Source organism: Pleurodeles waltl, chromosome 7 (assembly GCF_031143425.1).
Source record: "Pleurodeles waltl isolate 20211129_DDA chromosome 7, aPleWal1.hap1.20221129, whole genome shotgun sequence".
NCBI classification, from domain to species: domain Eukaryota; kingdom Metazoa; phylum Chordata; class Amphibia; order Caudata; family Salamandridae; genus Pleurodeles; species Pleurodeles waltl.
In genome coordinates this window covers 128,110,439-128,129,100 of record NC_090446.1, presented here as the reverse complement: position 1 = coordinate 128,129,100, position 18,662 = coordinate 128,110,439, and the positions used below count along the sequence as shown (strand labels likewise).

The 18,662-nt window shown below is 43.7% G+C and overlaps 1 protein-coding gene across 1 annotated transcript in view; it reads right to left on the bottom strand.

The window, feature by feature from the left end:
- LOC138303832 (sodium-dependent lysophosphatidylcholine symporter 1-B-like) overlaps positions 1–18,662 on the bottom strand; it is a 121,583-nt gene that overhangs the window by 33,722 nt on the left and 69,199 nt on the right. Inside the window, exons 10-11 of the mRNA XM_069243297.1 lie at positions 17,052–17,135; positions 1,737–1,849 (exon numbers count right to left, since the gene is read on the bottom strand). Coding sequence (XP_069099398.1) covers positions 1,737–1,849; positions 17,052–17,135 — 197 coding nt within the window. The remainder of the gene's footprint in view (positions 1–1,736; positions 1,850–17,051; positions 17,136–18,662) is intronic.

Here is an 18,662-nt window from a genome sequence, read left to right as displayed (position 1 = left end):
TTTGTCTCAACTACAATACACTGCATACTTCGCAGATGTTCTGCTCTCTATTAAAAGTTTCTTCTTCAAACAGTTACAAAGTTAGGACACAGGTGGGAACGTCAAACAGTTTCTCACATTTGCAAAGTTAACTGCTCATTTATCACCTTTCGATTCCATTATTTGGGCACTGAAGGCGTATGAATTTCGCCCATATGTTAATTTCTCTAACAAATTAATTTGGGGGTGGAAGCAATTGTGCCTAGACCAAAGAACTGAAACCCCAACATATTTCAATATATTTCAAACAGGTTGGTATGCATGAATAATTCTTGGTCATAAAATATTTTATTTCACTGTGTCTCATGTCAATACTTCTTTCACTGTGTCTTCTTATTTCAAAGATGCATTCTCTGGAACACTTATTCTGTTAAGGTCTCTAATGTCTTGAACCTCAACGTTCCTTTTAGGGGTACTGTTCTGCAGGGCTTCAAGCGGCCATACAGTGCAAGCACAAACTAAAATTTATTTTAAAAAAAGACGCAGGAGACTGGAATTAAAAAATGCAGGAGATTGGAAGCAAAAACTGCTTAGACAAACAGGCTTGTGCACACACACCCTTCTGTTTTGCTGAATGTTATAATGGATATGTTTTACACACACATGCACAGACACACACCATTCTTTTAATATAACTGTGCATATATAGGGTTTCTGTTCGGCTGAATGTTATATATTATACATCATGTACAGACTATTAACATCTGTAAGATAGACGACACTCATTGGAACAGTGCGATTGTGCTCTCATGAACGAGAGTAATAACGGATTGCTTGAGAATAACATTAGGAATTAAACTGGCTGAACGTGTATGTATTTCTTTCTTAAGAACCATCAGCTTTGGGACTCATTTTCTTTCCATAAATGTGTGTTAAGGTGTCATCTTTGGGAGATACTAATGACTGAGGATGAGCTGTACACTTAGGCCTGGACCATGTGCCATGCTATTGCCATTCCTTGCTTCATCATTGAATCAACTGTGAACAAACTATGTTCCTGCACTGCCGCTGAGTCTCTATACAGAGCAACAGGAACTGCATTTTATTCTCCATAAGGAGCGTGAAGGGTGCTTTTTAGATCCTGGGCTAAAGTAGAACTAGGCTCACGTCAGACTAGCCTCTGAAAAACCTAAAAGGGAGTTGGGCCACATCTGATATGCAGTTGTGGATCGCAGGTCGCAGAGGAGGTGGCGCGTGGGGGGTTTTGACGACAAATTAATTTGGAAAAATAACCCCACTTACCTTGCTCCTCAACGCGCCGTTCCGTTCCTCCGTCTCGCTGCAGACACAGGCTCCCAGCCTGCCCTGCGGCCAATCCTGACTCTGCTCAGAGCAGTATCAGGATTGGCTTGGAGCACCCAGCCAGGGCGCTCGCAGGCAGACTGGGAGCCTTTGTAGGCTCTCTCCAGCCCGGCAACTGTGTTACTGGGCTGGAGTGACCCTTCTACGCATGTGTGTTTGGTCGGGCCGTGATGGCCTACCTCATTGCTCGTCACCCCGTTGCCCCGCCCCTTTTCCCCCAAAACGATAATAAACACAGCTTATGGAGGAGTTGTCCCTGGTGACATTCCCTTTGTTCTATTTGTAGACTGGAGCACGGAGATTTGGCATTTCTATCTTTCACAATATGGCACTGCCCACACCCCCCTCCCCCTCAAAACTTTCCCTTGTCTATAACGTAGCTCCAGAAAACTTACCAAGGGAGCAGGTACAGGACAGCCACACTGAATCCTGCGATGACCATCATGAAGGCAAAGACAAGAAAGTTATTGGTGACCTGCATGATGACGATGAGGGGAGGGATGAACAACTGCATGACAAAGGGAGGGAAGACAATTGAAGTTGTTATGTATTGGTTTTCTGTAGAGCAGACCAGAGCTCACGGTGTGTAATTGGTGCACAGCTATCAAAACTTTACAACAGGGAGGAAGAAAATAGTTACTTACCAGTTTAAGAGTTGGTTCCTTACAATTAACATGCCCTCCACTGGAGGCCAGAGGAGCAGCAAGTTTCCTTGACTGTCCCAGGTCACCGCCACTGCCTAGGTACACTTGGCATGCCTCTCCCCCCTCTTCAGCGCCTGTCAGATGATAAAGCCCGGGGTCCCTCTAAAGCGTACAACCAGCCGGCCCTGTGCAGAGCTTCATTATCCAACCTGGGAAGGAAACCAGGCAAATCTGCCAATGCATGAGGCAAATCACTGCCAAGGCTTCTGTGGGCCATCTTGGGGGCCTTGTGATGAGTCATGAACATTCCAAGATGGCCGAGGAATCCGCCTATGCTGGTTCAGCACAAGGGGAGGGTGGGGCTTCGCTGTATGACCAAGGCATGCTGGGTAGAGGCCCCTTAGGGGACCCCACAGGCAGTTCGAGGCTAGGCTACAGATCCAACATATCAGCAAGTCGAGATGCAGGCAACAATATCAAAAGGTGTGTTTAACCTGGCCAAGTTGTAGCAAAGGTCTCTATACTGCACAGCTTTGCAAATTCCCCTACCCCTCAGGCAAGGGTAGGGCAGCACAGCCTACTTACTGCTAGGAGTCAACATTGTCAGGGATGGCACTTACTGTTTTAAGTTGCACAATGGTTATTGTCTTTTTTTCTGCATTGTGTATAAAAGGGACAGGAGTTGCCACCTCACTTCTAGATACCTGTTCAGAATTATACCCTGTTTCCCCAGGGTTTAGGGATCTCTGTTTCCAAAACTACCACAGGGCACCTCTATTGAGCATACCAGTTTCCTTTTACCAAATACTGGAACTGAAAGGCCAGTTCACAAATTGTATGTTTGGCTATCAACATATGTTTCAGGGTGAAAATACCTCTATTAAAGCCTGCCACGAATTCACAAAAACATTTCTAAAAGCCCTAAATGGTTTTAATACTGCACATTTCTCTTTCACGAGAGTGTATATATCTGCTACAGTAAATCTCACAGAGGATTTGGGAGTGAATGTTACATGGTCAGCCTTGTAAGTCTCGGAAAGCACTCAAACTTTTATGTTTGTCGGCATTCCCAAACTCCGATCTGGGACTTTTCTACCCTGGGGATGATCGGAGACTCTCTCCAGCCAAGTGGCGGAGTGTCTCATCTTCCAGGATCAGAAGGAGACCAGGATTGCCCTCAGATCTGTAGGGGGAGACTAGAGGAAGAGCTTTCTCCAATGGGAAAAATGTTTCACCTGTGTAGAAAAAAGTTTGCATTTGCACAGCTGGCTCCTTTACTGAAATCTACATCATGTAGAACTATACATGGGGGAACATAAGCCCACAGGATGTGAAACATGACATTCCCAGTAGTATACTTGAAACCCTATCTCTTGCACAACTCCCCAGGTCTATTACTGGAATATATTTGACCTCTAAAAAGTAACAAATCCGCACCTGTGCACAGGTGTACTCAAGCACGTGCAGGTTGCTTGTACTTTTTTTGTGATCTGGCCTTCGAATCCTCTCCAGCATGTTATGCTCAAAGAGTAAGACATCCAGGGAGATAGGTGATCCTGCTATGAAGACCACATCAAAAGGGTAACCACTTGCTGTATATATTTAAAGTTTGACTGATGGGCTGTGACTAATTAGACATCCAGGGGTGAGAGGGAAAAGTTAAAATAGTTTACCGCTTTTCATTCTGGACATCAACAATAGGAACGTACCTAAATTGACTCCGTTATAGCATCGACCAGGAATACTTAAACGTGATTCAATGAGAGGGCTATGTGTTTACTTCAAATTGTGAAAGAGGCTGGCGTCTCCAAGGAGCACACTAGAGGTTATGAAAAAGCATATGACTTTATTAAATAAATACCGTGATGAGGAGCACACAAAGGACCAACAGAGTGAGTGTTAAATTAATATTTATATCCTTTCCCCTTAGGTAGCAGTTTGTTTATATTACCACTATGCAAGTGCAAAATAAATTATATTAAATATATTTTGCAGGTAACCACATAATGTACGCATGATTATACAAGTGGCACGATCACTGCCCGCAAAAAGGTAGATAATCTCCGTATTAATAAGGAGAATAACCAAAGGTGCCACCTACTGTTTCCAACGAAATCTGTTTACATTTTATTTAAGACCATCAGTATCTAAAGAAGAGCGCTCATTAAGAAAGAAGACAATTGTATGTTAACACTTTCTACTCTCATAAATTAAGTCTCTCTTTGGCATTTTGGTTACAATTGATAATTAACACCACGCTGTAACTTTCTTTGAAAAGTGGCACAACAGGTGCACCTGGGCTCGGCCTGGTTCCTCTGCACGTGCAGTCAGCCGACGTCACCATTAGGGAGGTCTGAAAGTTTCAGGCATGTTGAGGATTTCAAACTACGTACGTCATTGACTGACACTTTCCCCATCCACTGGCTCGCCTGTCAGATGTTTCACAGTGTATGAATGCAAGCGGTAGCTTTATGGCACAACCAACCCTGTACCAGGTAGAGGTACTCTGTGTACAGGATTAAAGGCAGTTATACAAAAAGAAAGTGAATTTAGGTGGAGGCTGTGGGTTCTGAGAAGTGGACTATTTACTGCATCTCAATGTGGTGCTCTTCAAAGAGGAGTGTCTTCTGCTCTTTCCTAAACTGAAGGAGGGTAGGGGTGATCCTGATGCATACGAGGATGTTGTTGGTGATTCTGGGTGCCTAGATGGAGAAGGTCTTTTGCTTAGTCCCTTCCTTTCTGCTCTTCCTCATCTGTTATGTGTATTTGTGAAGCCCACTATCGCTTGGAAGTGTATCCTGGTGCTGAGCAGGTGTGTGTGCCTAACTATGCTTATAGTAGGTTTGTTAATTGGAAATTCAGACCTTCAGCTTTTTGGCGGAATTCACAAATCAAGGAGGAGGCCCTGATGCGGATTGGGAGGTTGGTCCATTCTTTAGGAGCGATGGAAGAGAACACCCACCTTCCTGACCTGGTTCTGTGTATGCGTGGGATGTATGCGAACACGAGTGCTGTGGAGTAGAGGTGTAATGTAAGATGCAACTGTTGATTTGTATAGTGCCTTGAATATGTGTGTGAGGAGTTTGAATTGAGCACGTTGTGTATCACGAGTCAGTGTAGTTCTCTGAGGTGTTGAATACTGCACATTCTGTGTGGGAGGTGAAGATGAGGAGTCTGGCTGCCGAGTTCTGGATGGTTTGTAGTCTTTTAGTGAGCTGCTTGGTGATCCCAGCATAGAGGATGTTCACATACTCTAATTTGCTGGTGACCACCGTGTGAGTGACAGTTTTTCTACTATTGGTTGGGAGCCATTTAAAGATCTTCCTCAGCATCTCCAGGGTGTGGAAGCAGGATGGACCGACAGTGTTGACTTCTGCGGTCATGTCCAATTTGCTGTTGAAGATTATTCCAAGATTCTTGCTGTGGGTTCTGTATGTCGGTATGAGTGAGGCTGGCAACTGGAGTTGAGCTTTAGACAGTACTCATTTATTCACGTAACGACTTTGTTCATGCAGGTGATGAACTGGATTTTGTGTTGGGGGGTCTTGTCTGTGAGGGAGAGTATGGGTTGCTTGTCGTCTGAGTAGGAGAGGATGTTGATGTAGTGTTCAAAGATGACGTTGGCCAGAGGGACTATGTATCCGCTGAAGAGGGTGGGGTTGAGATATGAGCCTTGCGGCACTCTGCAGATGGGTTTCCAGGTTTCTGAGGAGTAAGTTGTAAGGCTGACAGCTTGTGTTCTATCTGTTAAGAAGGATAAAAGCCAGTAGAGAGTGGGTACTAAGATGTCAATTTCGCACAGGCGCCTGATGATGATTGACTGTGAGACCTTGTCAAATGCTGCCGTGAGCTTCAGGAAAATGAGGGCTGTCATGTCTTCCCTGTCAAGGATCATGCAGATGTCTACTGTGGTGGCAATGAATGCCATTTCAGGACTGTGGTCGATCCTGAATTCGGACCGAGTGTTGTCGAGGAGCTAGTGGTTACTGAAGTGGTGGATGAGGAGTCGGTTGATTAGTTTCTCTAAGACCTTTACCGAGCATGGTAGGAGGGAGATGGGCCTCGAGTTAGAAAGTGTGGCTGGGTCAGCAGCTGCCCAAAGGGTCACATGGAGTTCCCGGGTGGATGGTCTTCATGGTAGCAGAGATTTTAATGGTGGTGACGGCAGGCCACAAGTTCAGGGTTCGTTCATGGGCCGTGATCGAAAGTTGAATTTTGCCTGTGACAGGCTCCAGTTGAGGGTTGAAGTTGCTGTATATGGAGATGATTTTGTTACAGAAGAATGCCAAGAGCTTGCTGCAAAGGTCTTATGAGGGTGTTGTGCTGCTGGAGGCAGCGGAGTTGCAGTGAAATTCTTGATGATGGCGAATATTTCCTTGCTGCTCTTAGAGCAGGCATCAATGCGATGTGCAAGAGCTGTGTGCTTGTTGCCCTGTATCTGCTAGTGATAACGAATATGGGCTGATTTGAAGATGTCTATCTCCATTTAAGCTCCTGTTGCTTGCAGTGGTGTTTCATCAACCTGAGTTCCTCTGTGTACCTGTTAGCCTGTGGTCGGGTTCTTGTCATTGGGTTGAGCTTGAGGAGAGCCAGGGTGTGGGAGCGAGCGGGAACCAGTTTTTTTTATTATAATTTTTTATTGAGTTTGAACATATAACAGCACAGAGAGAAGCAGGTGACACTCTACATCCTATCAGACAGCATTAAAGGGGGAAGAACATGGGAAAACGGACAGCCGGAGAGGGGGGGAGCAAGGTTACACATCAGTACTAGATACCATAGTAGCAATTTGGCACATCCCACATATGGTGCAATTGGATCCCAGCACACTACTGTATGGCATCAGCCTCCTGTGCATAGCTGAGAGGAGCTGTTGTTGTTGGGTGTAGAGGCAGCAGGAGTAGTTGGCACATGTGGCATCCCTCTTAGTATTGGGATACTCGGTGCTCGGGACTCTGGAGATGTGACATGTGTGGTAGAATCTAGGGGTGTGTGACCATCTTCTGAGGGCTCGGGGTGTCCCTCCAGCACAAGAATGAAAGAGACAGCTCCCAGATGTCCCTAGCACAGGAGCTCATCGGCATCTGTTCCCAATATATTGATAGTTGTGCCTGGCAATAAAGATGTAGCAAGGTACTTAACAGCGAGCCGCACCGCAGACAGCAGGCCTCCTCGACAAGCCTCATTCGGGGCAGCTGCTGTGGAGTGCAGTACAGACGATGGAGGAATTTGAAGAGTATTAGCCTCAGTCTATAGTTAGATGATAGGAGTGTCACCTGATCACAACAGTAGGACCACTGGGCATCTGTAATGGGGGTTGTGTCGATGTTCCTGTCCCAAGCCTTAGGGGTTTGTAGGGGTCACGATGGATTGCATAGTGTTATAGAGCCTGGTTACGAGTTTGCACAACATGGTGTTAATAAGGATATGTTCCAGTGCCGGGAGGATTGGGGGGGGGGGGGGAACGCAGAGAAGGTATCCTGCAGTATTAGGCAGGTTGCTCTAAATTGATGGTACAACAGTGTCTCTAGTGCTGTGGGCCGGGAGGTCGCTGATGGTTCAAAAGGCAGAATGAAGTGTCCATCTGGGAATAGGTGAGAAAAGGTCTTGAGATCCCTAAAGTGTTCTCTTGCTCAGGCACCAGAGCATGCATCTGCTTTAATGGTGTCACAGCTATGGATACGCGGATGCTGAGAGCCACTGTAGAAGATGAAATTATCAGTCAATTAGTCAGACAGGCAACCATGTCATTCATGAAGCCTTTTTAGCGGATGCGGCTGTCTTTGAAGTTAGTGTGGGCGAGCAAGGAGAGACAGTGGAGTTCCTTTAGAGTAGTTAGGATGTCGTCATATTTCTTTAGGCCCTTGAGCAGGAGTGATGCATACATACATTCTCCAAAATGTGACTGGCAGTAACACCATCCAATGGCTGAAGAGGGCTGACTCAAAGCCCTATTCCAAGATAGTCTGTATTATTTTAATTGCTATTTTATTTATGTGTTGTGTATACCAAAGCTGTGAGGAACAGCTAAAGCGGTCTCTAGTCCAGATCTAACAAACAAAGTAGGTAAATTGTTTTTAAAGTCAGCACTACATGGCACACCACGCAGATCATATGTATCTTTAATGATCTAGAACATACTCATTGCTGGAAAAATACAGAATTTTTACCTTGCAGAAATAAATTCATTTTAAAAGTGATTGTTACAAACGAGTAGAAGTGATTTTGGGGGTCAACATATAAGGCACAATAGCAGATATAAGTTGTAGACAACGCCACTAGATGCATGGAATTTACGACATGAGTAAGGTGATAAATTGTGAATTACACTTGATAACCAAATATGAGACATTCCACATTCTTGCAATAGGTGATGCTTATTGCATGTATTTGTATGTCGCGCATAAGCGTACGACCTCTTGTATACTTTCAAGTATACCTCTTCTATGGACTTCCAGCTATTTCATTTGTTAGATTCAGTGTCATTTAAAAATCCGTGCTTCCTAGTGGTCAGTCATGCCTCTTTGTGCCTTCTTCTGTGTGGGAGCACGGACCAACTGTTGTATAATCACGCTTTGTCCTCTTTATCCGGTCTGTAGGGGACTTTTTTTTTAACTTTGTTTTCTGCTCCTGTCCAGGGAAGCATCCCTTTTCATTTGCAGAGCATTCTTGTTCTGAGCTTTACTGTAAAGAAGGATATAAATCAGGCTGTTATCTTGGTTAATTTTGGTCTTTATGGGCTCTCTGCACCCTCTCTCAGCTGCCTGGTTACCACCCTTCCTTGGCTTGGATTTTCTTTACCAAATGTGCCTGCCTGGAGGATCACTTGTAATTGCTTAAAGTCTAGGCACACAGCTCTACCAGGGCTCCGCAATCCTTAGAGACAGTGTACACTGCTGTCCCAGTACTGGGACCTCGCTTGCAGCTCCATCAGTGCACCTCAGTTCACACGCTACAAGCCCTCATCCGTGCTAGTGCCAGGAGCCCTATGCACGCTATCTGCCAGAGCACTTCAGTACTTCCAGTCAGTACGCTCTGCTGCTACAGTACTGGGACCTCAGATGCAGCTTCCTCAGTGCACCTCTGGTCACACACTCCAAGCCCTCAGCCATGCCAGTGCCAGGAACCCCACGCACTATGACTGCCAGAGCAACTCAGTTCTTGCAGTCGGTACACTCTGCTGCTCCAGTACAGGGACCTGGGGCGCAGCTCAGTACTACCATGGTGAAGTTATTTACTTTCCTATATTGGACCCCGCTCACATAGTTTCATTGCAGCAGTTCAAATCTAATATTCAGTCCCACTGCCAAGCCAATACTGGGACCAAAAGATCAAAACACAGCTCAGCCAGTGCACCTCAAGTCTAACGTCCAATGCCACTGTTGATGGGAACCACCACAGCTCCGCCAGAATCCATCAATTCTAACATTCAGGGCACATTTCTTCCCAGTACTAAGGTTCATACATAAGCCCTTCAGGACTCCTCGTTTCTGTGGTTCAGAGGCAATGCCACTCCCATGCTGGGCCTCAAGTGCAGCTTCACCAGGACACCTCCAGGCTAACACTTGGCAACACTGGCACGCCAATACTACGTTCCACACATAGCTCCATTAACATACCTCACTTCTGCCCTTAAGTGCCCGTTACTATTCCAGTACTGCTGCCCACATACAACGCTGTCAGTGGGCCTCAACTCTTTCCTAGACCAGGAATTACACGGCGTTCCGTTTCTCATTCTTTACCCGCTGCCTTTCTGTTATTCCAGCACTGGGCCGGGACACAGCTCTGTGTATACCCCAAATCCTGATCTAGCGCACCCCAATACTGCTGTATTGGGGTTCACATACAACTCTGCTAATGCACCTCCTGCTTCTCTGCAGTGCCCTCTGCTGTTCCCCACTGACTTCTGTTTGAGGAAGTGGGGGAGCCAATTAAATCTATTATTAGCTGCTATCTTTATTTGGGAGGGTCTGTTTCACATATCTCACTCTGTTCTTTCCTTTACTAAGTTTACTCTCAATGTTTTCTTTCTCACCCACTTTTCTCTTTCCAACTCTCAAAATCCAAACGTTAACAGTTTCGCTCTTTCTTTCAACCTTTTTTTATTTCCCTCTTCCTCTTGCTACCTCCTCTTTCAAATTTGCAAAAACATGGCCATTTCTTTCCTTATTTTGTTCCTTTCTTTGTTCTTCATCGGGCATTCATTCTTTCACTATTTATTTCTCTTCCCTTCATTATTTCTTTGTCTTTTTTATTTGCTCTTTCCTTTGACTCAGTATGCGTCTTTTCACTTTTTTAAAGATCTTTCTTCCTTCCTCTGGAGTTTTTCTTATCTTTTTCTGTCAATTCTCATTTTACTATAAATCCCTCTTTTTCCCGCGTGTATGTGGATAACACAAGTTACTTGTCGGGACCTGAAGTGTCAAAGTGGTTTTCCTTTCTGTGTCTGTGGGAAATGTGTCAGTACATACATGCCTTGGCTCTTTCGCTGCTTGTTTCTCTCACCATCTCTTTTTTCTCTAATGTTCATTTTTCTCTTTCACATTTCTTTCATTATTTTTTTTTTCTTTTGTTTGCTACCTTCCTTCCCTTTATTCTTTTGTCTCACACGTTTGCTCCATTTTTTCTCTTGGTTGTGTGTTCATTTTCTCGTTCTTTCTTTCCCTCCTTTCTTTTATTTCTATGCGACCCCTTCTCTTTCTTCCTTTTACTGTTGTATTCCTTTTGCTTCTTTTTTTCTGCCCCATTCACTTTCTCTCCTGAGGCCTAGTTATCAATGGTGTAACAGGTGCAGTGGCACCGCAGCCCAGAGACCTACAGACCTCACTCAACTCTAATAACTGTTGTATTTTCCTACTGAAATTCCAGTCAACCATTTTCCTTTCTTACCCCAGGTCCAATGACACCGTTACTACGCCGCTTGTCCTCTCCATCTTTACTCCTGACTCCCTCTTTCCTTTCACCCTCCAATCCGTCCCAAATGATATTTTTGTTATGGTGTTTTGAGCACTAATGCCAACAGTTTATTTCTGGTAAAAGTTTATATGGTAATTGTATATGTTTTAAGATAGAGGAATAAGGATAACGAAAGTGCTTTAGTTAAATGCTGGGCCACTGGAATAATATGGGAGGAAAAGATGAAATTATGAGGCAGGGTTGACCAATTTATGTGGCAAAAAAAATCCAGTTATGAATTTACGATGCTAATGGCTTTAACTCAAGAACACAAGAGACTTATTGCAGTGCAAGTGCTTGTTTTACATGAGTTCTAGCATGTCCAATGAGAGTGAAATCAAGCAGAATAACAGTTTCACCAACTTGCAGCAGGTGTGATTTAGTTAAGAGAGAGCTGGGATCAAATTACAAGAAAGAAACGTAAGTTGAAAAGTCTTGATGGCATTCCTGCCAATGGGTACCACATAGAGGGGTACTGTTTCAGTGGAGGTTAATCCAAAGTATGAGAGCAGTGACAGCAGATCTTTCAAGCTTTCAAATAAATTGCAGACTGGCTCAGAGTTCAGGTTGAGGACCAATGAGAGACTCAAGCTAGAATCTCACGCACTGGGGCACATAATTGGGCGGGAAGGAGCACTCTGTACATGTTGTAGACGGTTAGCTGTTATTCAGGGAAATTGCAGTAAAGCCATATGACTGCCTGGAATGGAGAGAATAGACAAGGACACGGTGGACTGAAAGAAAGGAATTGGGGTAATGGTTGATAAAGGGTCTGCATAGACTAATAGCATCAATCTAAGAGCTCATGATTACATTGCTTGCCATAGGAACTCCCAGGTTTTTAGCAGCCATTGAGAAATCAATGCAGAGGTCAAACATTATGACATTATATCATTGAGGGCGACATGAGAAGATATTTAGTTGTCCATCACATTGACTTCACTTCGCTTATCTTTGCATTGACTCCACTTGCTTATGAAGATCTTCTGAAACCTCTTCAATGATGTCCAATGGGCCGGAGGCATGAAAGCATGTGTGTCATCCAGAGGTGAGTGATGAGAAAGGCCACCTTTTTTAAAAATGAACATAATAGGGAACCTGTAAACATCATAAAAAGTAAGGGATACAGGTAGTCCGGTGGGCATCTTAGCTCTTGATATCCTGGTCTTGGCCATCACAGAAATACCAAAACCATGTTAGTGTCACATTATCAGGCCAGGTAACCTGTGATAGAAGGTCAAGCAGTTATGTGCAGAACTGGTTTGGATCCAGTGAACTCTGAAATGTTATTAAGCTGTCAAATGGATATTGACTAGTAACCCTAACAAGACTAAGAAGAGGTATGCTACCAGGGCGCATTTGACTACACAGTCATGTCTTTTGGTCTGAAAATGTATTACAATTGTTACACTGACCACTGAATGAAATTGTCCTGTGGCCTGCACCAAGTTATCTCTATTATGCTGCTTGGTATACTTACTACTGACAACAGCATTTTGAATGAGGTTCATATTGATGTCAGACTGAAATATACTTGTCACTCTTGGGTGAGGGGGGGGGGGGGCTGCCTTCGATCATAAAGTCGAGGGCAAAAACTTTCAACCCATCAGTGCTAAGATGGAGACAATTTGCACCTTGACCAGAGCCTGGAACAGACATTCAAATTTAGGAGCTTTTTGGGTGCTTTCGAATATCATAAGAAATGTGTGCTGCAATGCAGCTTCACTTTCTGAACTGAAGTAATTTGCTATTAGGATGAAGGTGGTGGGGAGGGTCAGGAGTGAGGGCAAGTGCTGCTGCAGTTTTAGTTAATAACAGAAGTGTTAAACCTGGAATTAAAACACAACATTTCTCCTTAAAACACACGTTTTATTTGATAGTTTAATATGAGCTGGCCCTCTGCTGTGTATACAAGTGCTTTACAATTAATAAGTAAGAAGTTACACCAGAACACCAAAGAAAAGTCCCAATGAAAATGTCAGAGGTCAGGAGAGGGAATAGGGGGAGAGAGATAATTTTAAGGCAGGGGAAAGTCATTTCTTAAAGTAAAGAAGAGATAAATGTTTGTCTGTATGAAAACATGGTTAAATGTTTATATTTCTAAGATGGCTGAGAAGACAAAACATTCCCCCCAAATAATAAACAGAAGTCACCCTTGTTTAAACCATCTCTTTATTTGGACAAACCATCTAACTCTACATAGGTTTTGAATCTAAATTTGTTGGGGCGGGTTGGAATCACTTCCCCCAAATTTGACACTCAATTCCGCCACAAAACATATTCTAATAATACAACATAAAACTCCACTCTGTACCAATTATACCAAGAACTGCAGACCCTTGCATGGTTTTATTTAAAGTAAATCGACTGTATGTTGTAATATATACAAGCCAGAAAGGATGAATCTAACGATACTCTGCAACTGTTGGGGATTAAAATTACCAGTGAAACTCCAAAAGATACTGTGGATGAGGAGTATCATGATTTAGAGGAAGGATTATTTGTGGACGGATGTCGGACCCAGGGCGGGATGAGAGAGGCAGGTTCTAATAGCTTGTTAGAAGGGTCATAACTGCATGATAGATGGAACATCTTGAACATGTCCGTACTCTCACAAATCTTCTCTCCAGCATGTCTTCACTGACTGGCACAAGGGAGACTGTGGGGTGAATCTCTAGTTTGCTCCAAGTGAATAGATTGTCTAGCAACATTTACAGTGGATGCATGTAAAGAAGATACTAAAACAGCCTTACTAAGTGTGGACTATCTCTAGTTAGATTAAAACAAATGTCAACAATTTAAGCGCCAGGGTAGGAGATTAATGACACAGATCAGGCCTGAGTTGAATAAATATTCTTTGCTGGAATTGCCGTCCAGAGAGATCTGAGGATCTGCTACAGCATGTGTGATTTTGCACCACACTGGTTGCGGCTGAAATCTAGCAGCTAATCCAGGCCATGATACAGTGCAGCCCCAGTGTCATGGTTCGTGCTTGGCCCTATCTGGACTGACAGGGTAGGTGGTGCCAGCAACTCTGAGTTCTCCCTTAGCCTGAAACTAAGGACCCAGTTGGTCAGTGTGTGCTCCATTAATCAGTTCTATCTTCTCTCTGCCTTCATCTACTCTGTCACCCCCACACAGCTCCTCCACGAGGCGGTCCTCTGCTCAGCCTATTGCACTTACCTCCTCCTCCATGGTCTTCCCTCACAAAGACCCTTTCCTCTAACCAGTAAATTGCTGAGCCTCATCCTTTTTTCAATGTCCCGCCTCTCCCAAAATCTATCATCACATAGCTTCTCCTTACAACAGTAGCCTTACTCCGGCCAGCCACAGTGCTGCCTTCACACAGGTCACTCATGACCCCTGCCTTCAACACACTACCCTGCATTCACAGCTGCTCGCCCACTGGTGTATGAACTCACACATCACCTCTCAATCCACAGTACCACCACTTGTTCTTCACAGCCACTTGCTGCTTTGCCTCGTACCAGGATGTCTGCCCTGACTTGTTGGATAGGTTTACCTATTATGCCCCAGTTTTGTCCTCACAGTCCAACCTCCTGCTCTGCATCATGTGTAAGCGTCTGACCTTTGACAGCCCCACTCCACTCTAGTCCCACTCCCCATGCTTTGACCTCAGAACCCCAACCAGCTCTCCCTCAGCCTGTAGTGCCTACCCTTGAACACATTTTTCTCAAAGCTTTACTTAATAGTAACTGTTTATAGGTTCCATGTCTCGTTGGTAAGAGGAAAGTACATAAAATATGGCTTTAAGAGTTAGAATTGCTACTGGGGTCGGGCCTTTCTTTGAGGTCTGTATAGCCTAATAATGCAAACTTACAATGGTTTTAGATATATTTATGTGAAGGGAAAAGGACAGGAGCGGTGAGAAAAATTAAGTTTTGTCTGACATCTAACCTCAAACATACGCAGTAGATAGGAGGAAGAATAGTGTGAATAAAACTAAATTAATTAGGTTAACTGCTTCACAGATCCTGACAAACAAGAAACCAGAAGCATATCCACTAAATTCAAACACTGAAAAAGCACTTGGACGCAGCTACACAGAATATGGATTGAATAGGTAGATAAATCCCTGCTGCTAAAGGAGAATCATATAACAGGATTGCGCGTTATGGAGTGGACATGAGAAAACTTACAATGAAGAAGGCTTCTGTAAGCAGCTCTGCACAATTCTTGCACAGAGGAAAGTGGACAGCTACAATGAAATATGTTACTTACCTGTAACAGTAATTCTCCAGCATTGGCATCTTTCATAAATTCACAAACTTGACTCATTCCCTCTTTGTTGAGATGGGACCCCCAGCTCGACAACAGTGAACGACTTAAGAATATGAATCTATGAAAGATCCAATGCTGGAGGACCGTATTTGTGGGGGAAGACCACCATCTTCACTTTACGCTGGGGAACCCTTTCGAAAGGTAAAACATAGTTACTTGGTAGGTACGTTGCATAATGACAAAGTATCAAATAAATCTAGAAAAATATTTGCATGTAAATAAATGTCTAGATTGGCGTGTTATGACTATTAGAGAACTATAAGAGGTCCCTGGTATGTTAAGTAGAGGTAACATACTTCACAATCTTAGGAGAGAACTCAAGATGTGTGTAGTATCATGTCTAGGAATGCAGAGGTGCTTAGGGAACCATAACAAGCACAGGGCGGCAGTAAACAATGTAGTTATGTCCTCAAAAAAATATAAAAGACTTTATATCATCAGGCATTTCTATGCAATGGAACTGACTAAGAGCCTCCAACATCCATTTCAAGGAATAAGGACAAATGTAGTCATCACTGTGACCCAAATGGTCAAAAAAGATTGTTTAACTAAAAGGCAAACCGGAGCATTGCCAAGCTTCAACTACAGACTGTTCTTAACCAGTGATTTACCACAGCCCATAAACTGAATTTGCGCATGTTAAGAAAATACAAGTGTGTGACCTGGGGGTTTCAGTGGTCCACAGTTTTCAGGAGTGGGTAACCTCACTCAGCTTGAGTCCTATGTCACAATGAGCGCCAGAACAATAAGGGCAAGCCTGTCACATTTAGGTCACCCAGGAATCAAGCCATACCTCAATGACGAGGTCTAAGTAGGAGGAAACTGGTCTGTTTGTGGAGTTCCCATCCTGAGGGGACCTGGCTGAGAAGTTACTATGGGAGCAGGACAAAGGCTGAATTCCATATGGCTGGTACCTATCTCAAGTTGCATAGTGGACAAAAAAACAATGTACTGGGACGCGGCCCCCTGTAATTACATTAACACTATCCATAATTTTTTTTGGTTTCCTTTATCATCATATGGCTCTTGAAAAGGAATCCCTCTGTCACTGCATGCCACTTGCTACATAATCCATCTGCCACTGTAGGGCACTTAACATTGAATCCCACTGTCACGCCATAGAATTTACCATTGAACTCCTGGGTTCCTGCTTGTCACTTAATCAGGAATTTCTCGGTCACTGTGGGATATTTACAATCAAAACTGTCACTAAAGGAAACTAGCATATTATCTCTTCTGTCGATGTGTAGCATTTACCTGGAATCCCTCAGTCTCTGACCACATTATGTAGGCCTGGCATAGATGCGAGACAGTCATAGGAGACAGATGTGTCTGAGATCACACAAATGAAGGCTTATATGAGATTCTTCCTGACAACACAAGTCCATGTTTTTGCTCCATAAACATCTAACAGGTAAAAAAGGTGTAAAGAGAGACGTCTGAGTGAAAGTGCTGTGCAATATCCAGGCATGGTGTCGATTAAGAATAAAAAAGACTGAATGAGGAACCACAGCTGGAAAAACCTGCAGTGCTAACATTCCCCATGCCTGTGGGGTTTATTTTTTAATACATTTTCTTGGCATTTAATTTAAATGTCATTAACTCAGATCAAGTGAACGGTAGCGGTTACAAGGCGAATCAGGACGAAGTTACAGCCCTCAAGTGATTCTTAAAGAGAGCTAGTCAACCATAATGCCTTAAGAGTATTCAGACATCATCATACATGTCGGATCCTGGAGCAATCTGAAAGTATTCCCACCAGGTGGCTCCATTTACAGTGAGAAAGAAAAAGAGAAGAAAGACACTCACAGACAGGCCCACGATCATTGCAAGTTTCTTTCCAAATTTCACCAGGAACCACTGCCAACATGGAATAGAGAGCGAGGCCGACACCTAAAGGGATAAAATCCAGAGTGAGAAGACATCAGAAACTGGGAGGCTGGTACTGCCATCAGCACACCATATGCAAGAATATCTCATTGTTTGCAGTCATGGGCCAAGGGAGATGTCATGGATGCACAGCAGCTATAAAAACATCTGTAACAGAAGGACAGAAGTAATAAGGAATGAAGAACATTGAACAGTAATGCAGCTTGTAGTGCTGCTGAACATCTACCTGACCAGACCAAAAAGGCATGTAAAAATAACTATATATATATCCTAGGGGCAAGCGGCAGTAGTTGTATTGGAGCCATTTGGGAGCATGTTGATTGACATGTCAGCAGATAACGGTATGACATGCATGTGCAATTTAAAAAGAACAGAAGCTTAACACGTGGCCCGCACGGTTTTTGGGAGCATTTGGAATACAAGTTCAAAAGGTAACACCATAGGTGTATCATCTTTGAGACATGGAGATCGTCAAAGATGGAGTTTCCTGAGCACGGGCCCCTCGTTTTGAAATCCCACTTGCCCTTCTGATTTTTAATTTATTTATGGCTGCTATATGATTGTCCTGAAGAAGGTGGTACAAGAAGGGGGGATCCACCGAAACGTATGTCGACAGTAGCGGTTTTAAAAACCCAGTTGGCTGACAACACGATTACGACACCATAAAAAAAACAGTGACAAAACATGCTTTGTGACTGGAGGGTTGGAAGTTTGTGAGATAAGAGTATGAATGGAGTGAAAGTGGCAGAGTGAGTGTAAGAAAGGGGAAAAGGGGTTAATATTCTACTTTGTTGACTGATAGCAAAGAAATAGAGTTTGATTTATTGAGTACATGTAAATAAGTAGTGGACAGTGAGAATTCAATTAATGATGGAATTATCAATGTATGAAGTTTGAAATATTCTGTACATGTAAATAGACAGAATATTGTGAAAACTAATCAAGAGAATAAAAATAATGATGAATAAGTAAATGATTATGTTGTTGAAATTATATGTGTAGTAACAGTGGGTGTACCATGGCTGGACAAATGCTGTAGGTTAAACATAGGAAAGCGGTATCTTTTGTTTGGATGTAAAAATAATGAGACCGAGACACTGAGAGAACAGAGGCTGAGTGTGGGCAGGGCTCACAAGAGCAAAGGTGCCAAACAAGGCTGGGACTGCAGAAGAGCATGTGCATGTGGAGGGGAGGGACCGCTGCAGGACCGGGATGATGGAAAGACAAAGGACAGAGATTAGAGAATGAGCCACCAGTAGAACAGGTTTGCTCAGAACTCCTTCCCATCTCCTCTTGCTTGACCTAAGGATTGGAAAGGTGGTTGGGCACTGTCATGTGGGACCAGCTGGTCCTTTCCTGGGCTAGAATGTCCCATGCTTAATTGGTGGAATTAGGCCCGGTTTAATTCAGTAAGAACCTCGTCACAATCCACCATCAGTTTTACCATTCTTTGCCCCAAATGAGAAGGTGCACTGCCGGTTGGCGACATTAGAGAGATTTTTCAATTCCTCCTTCTTCTCCACATTTTGT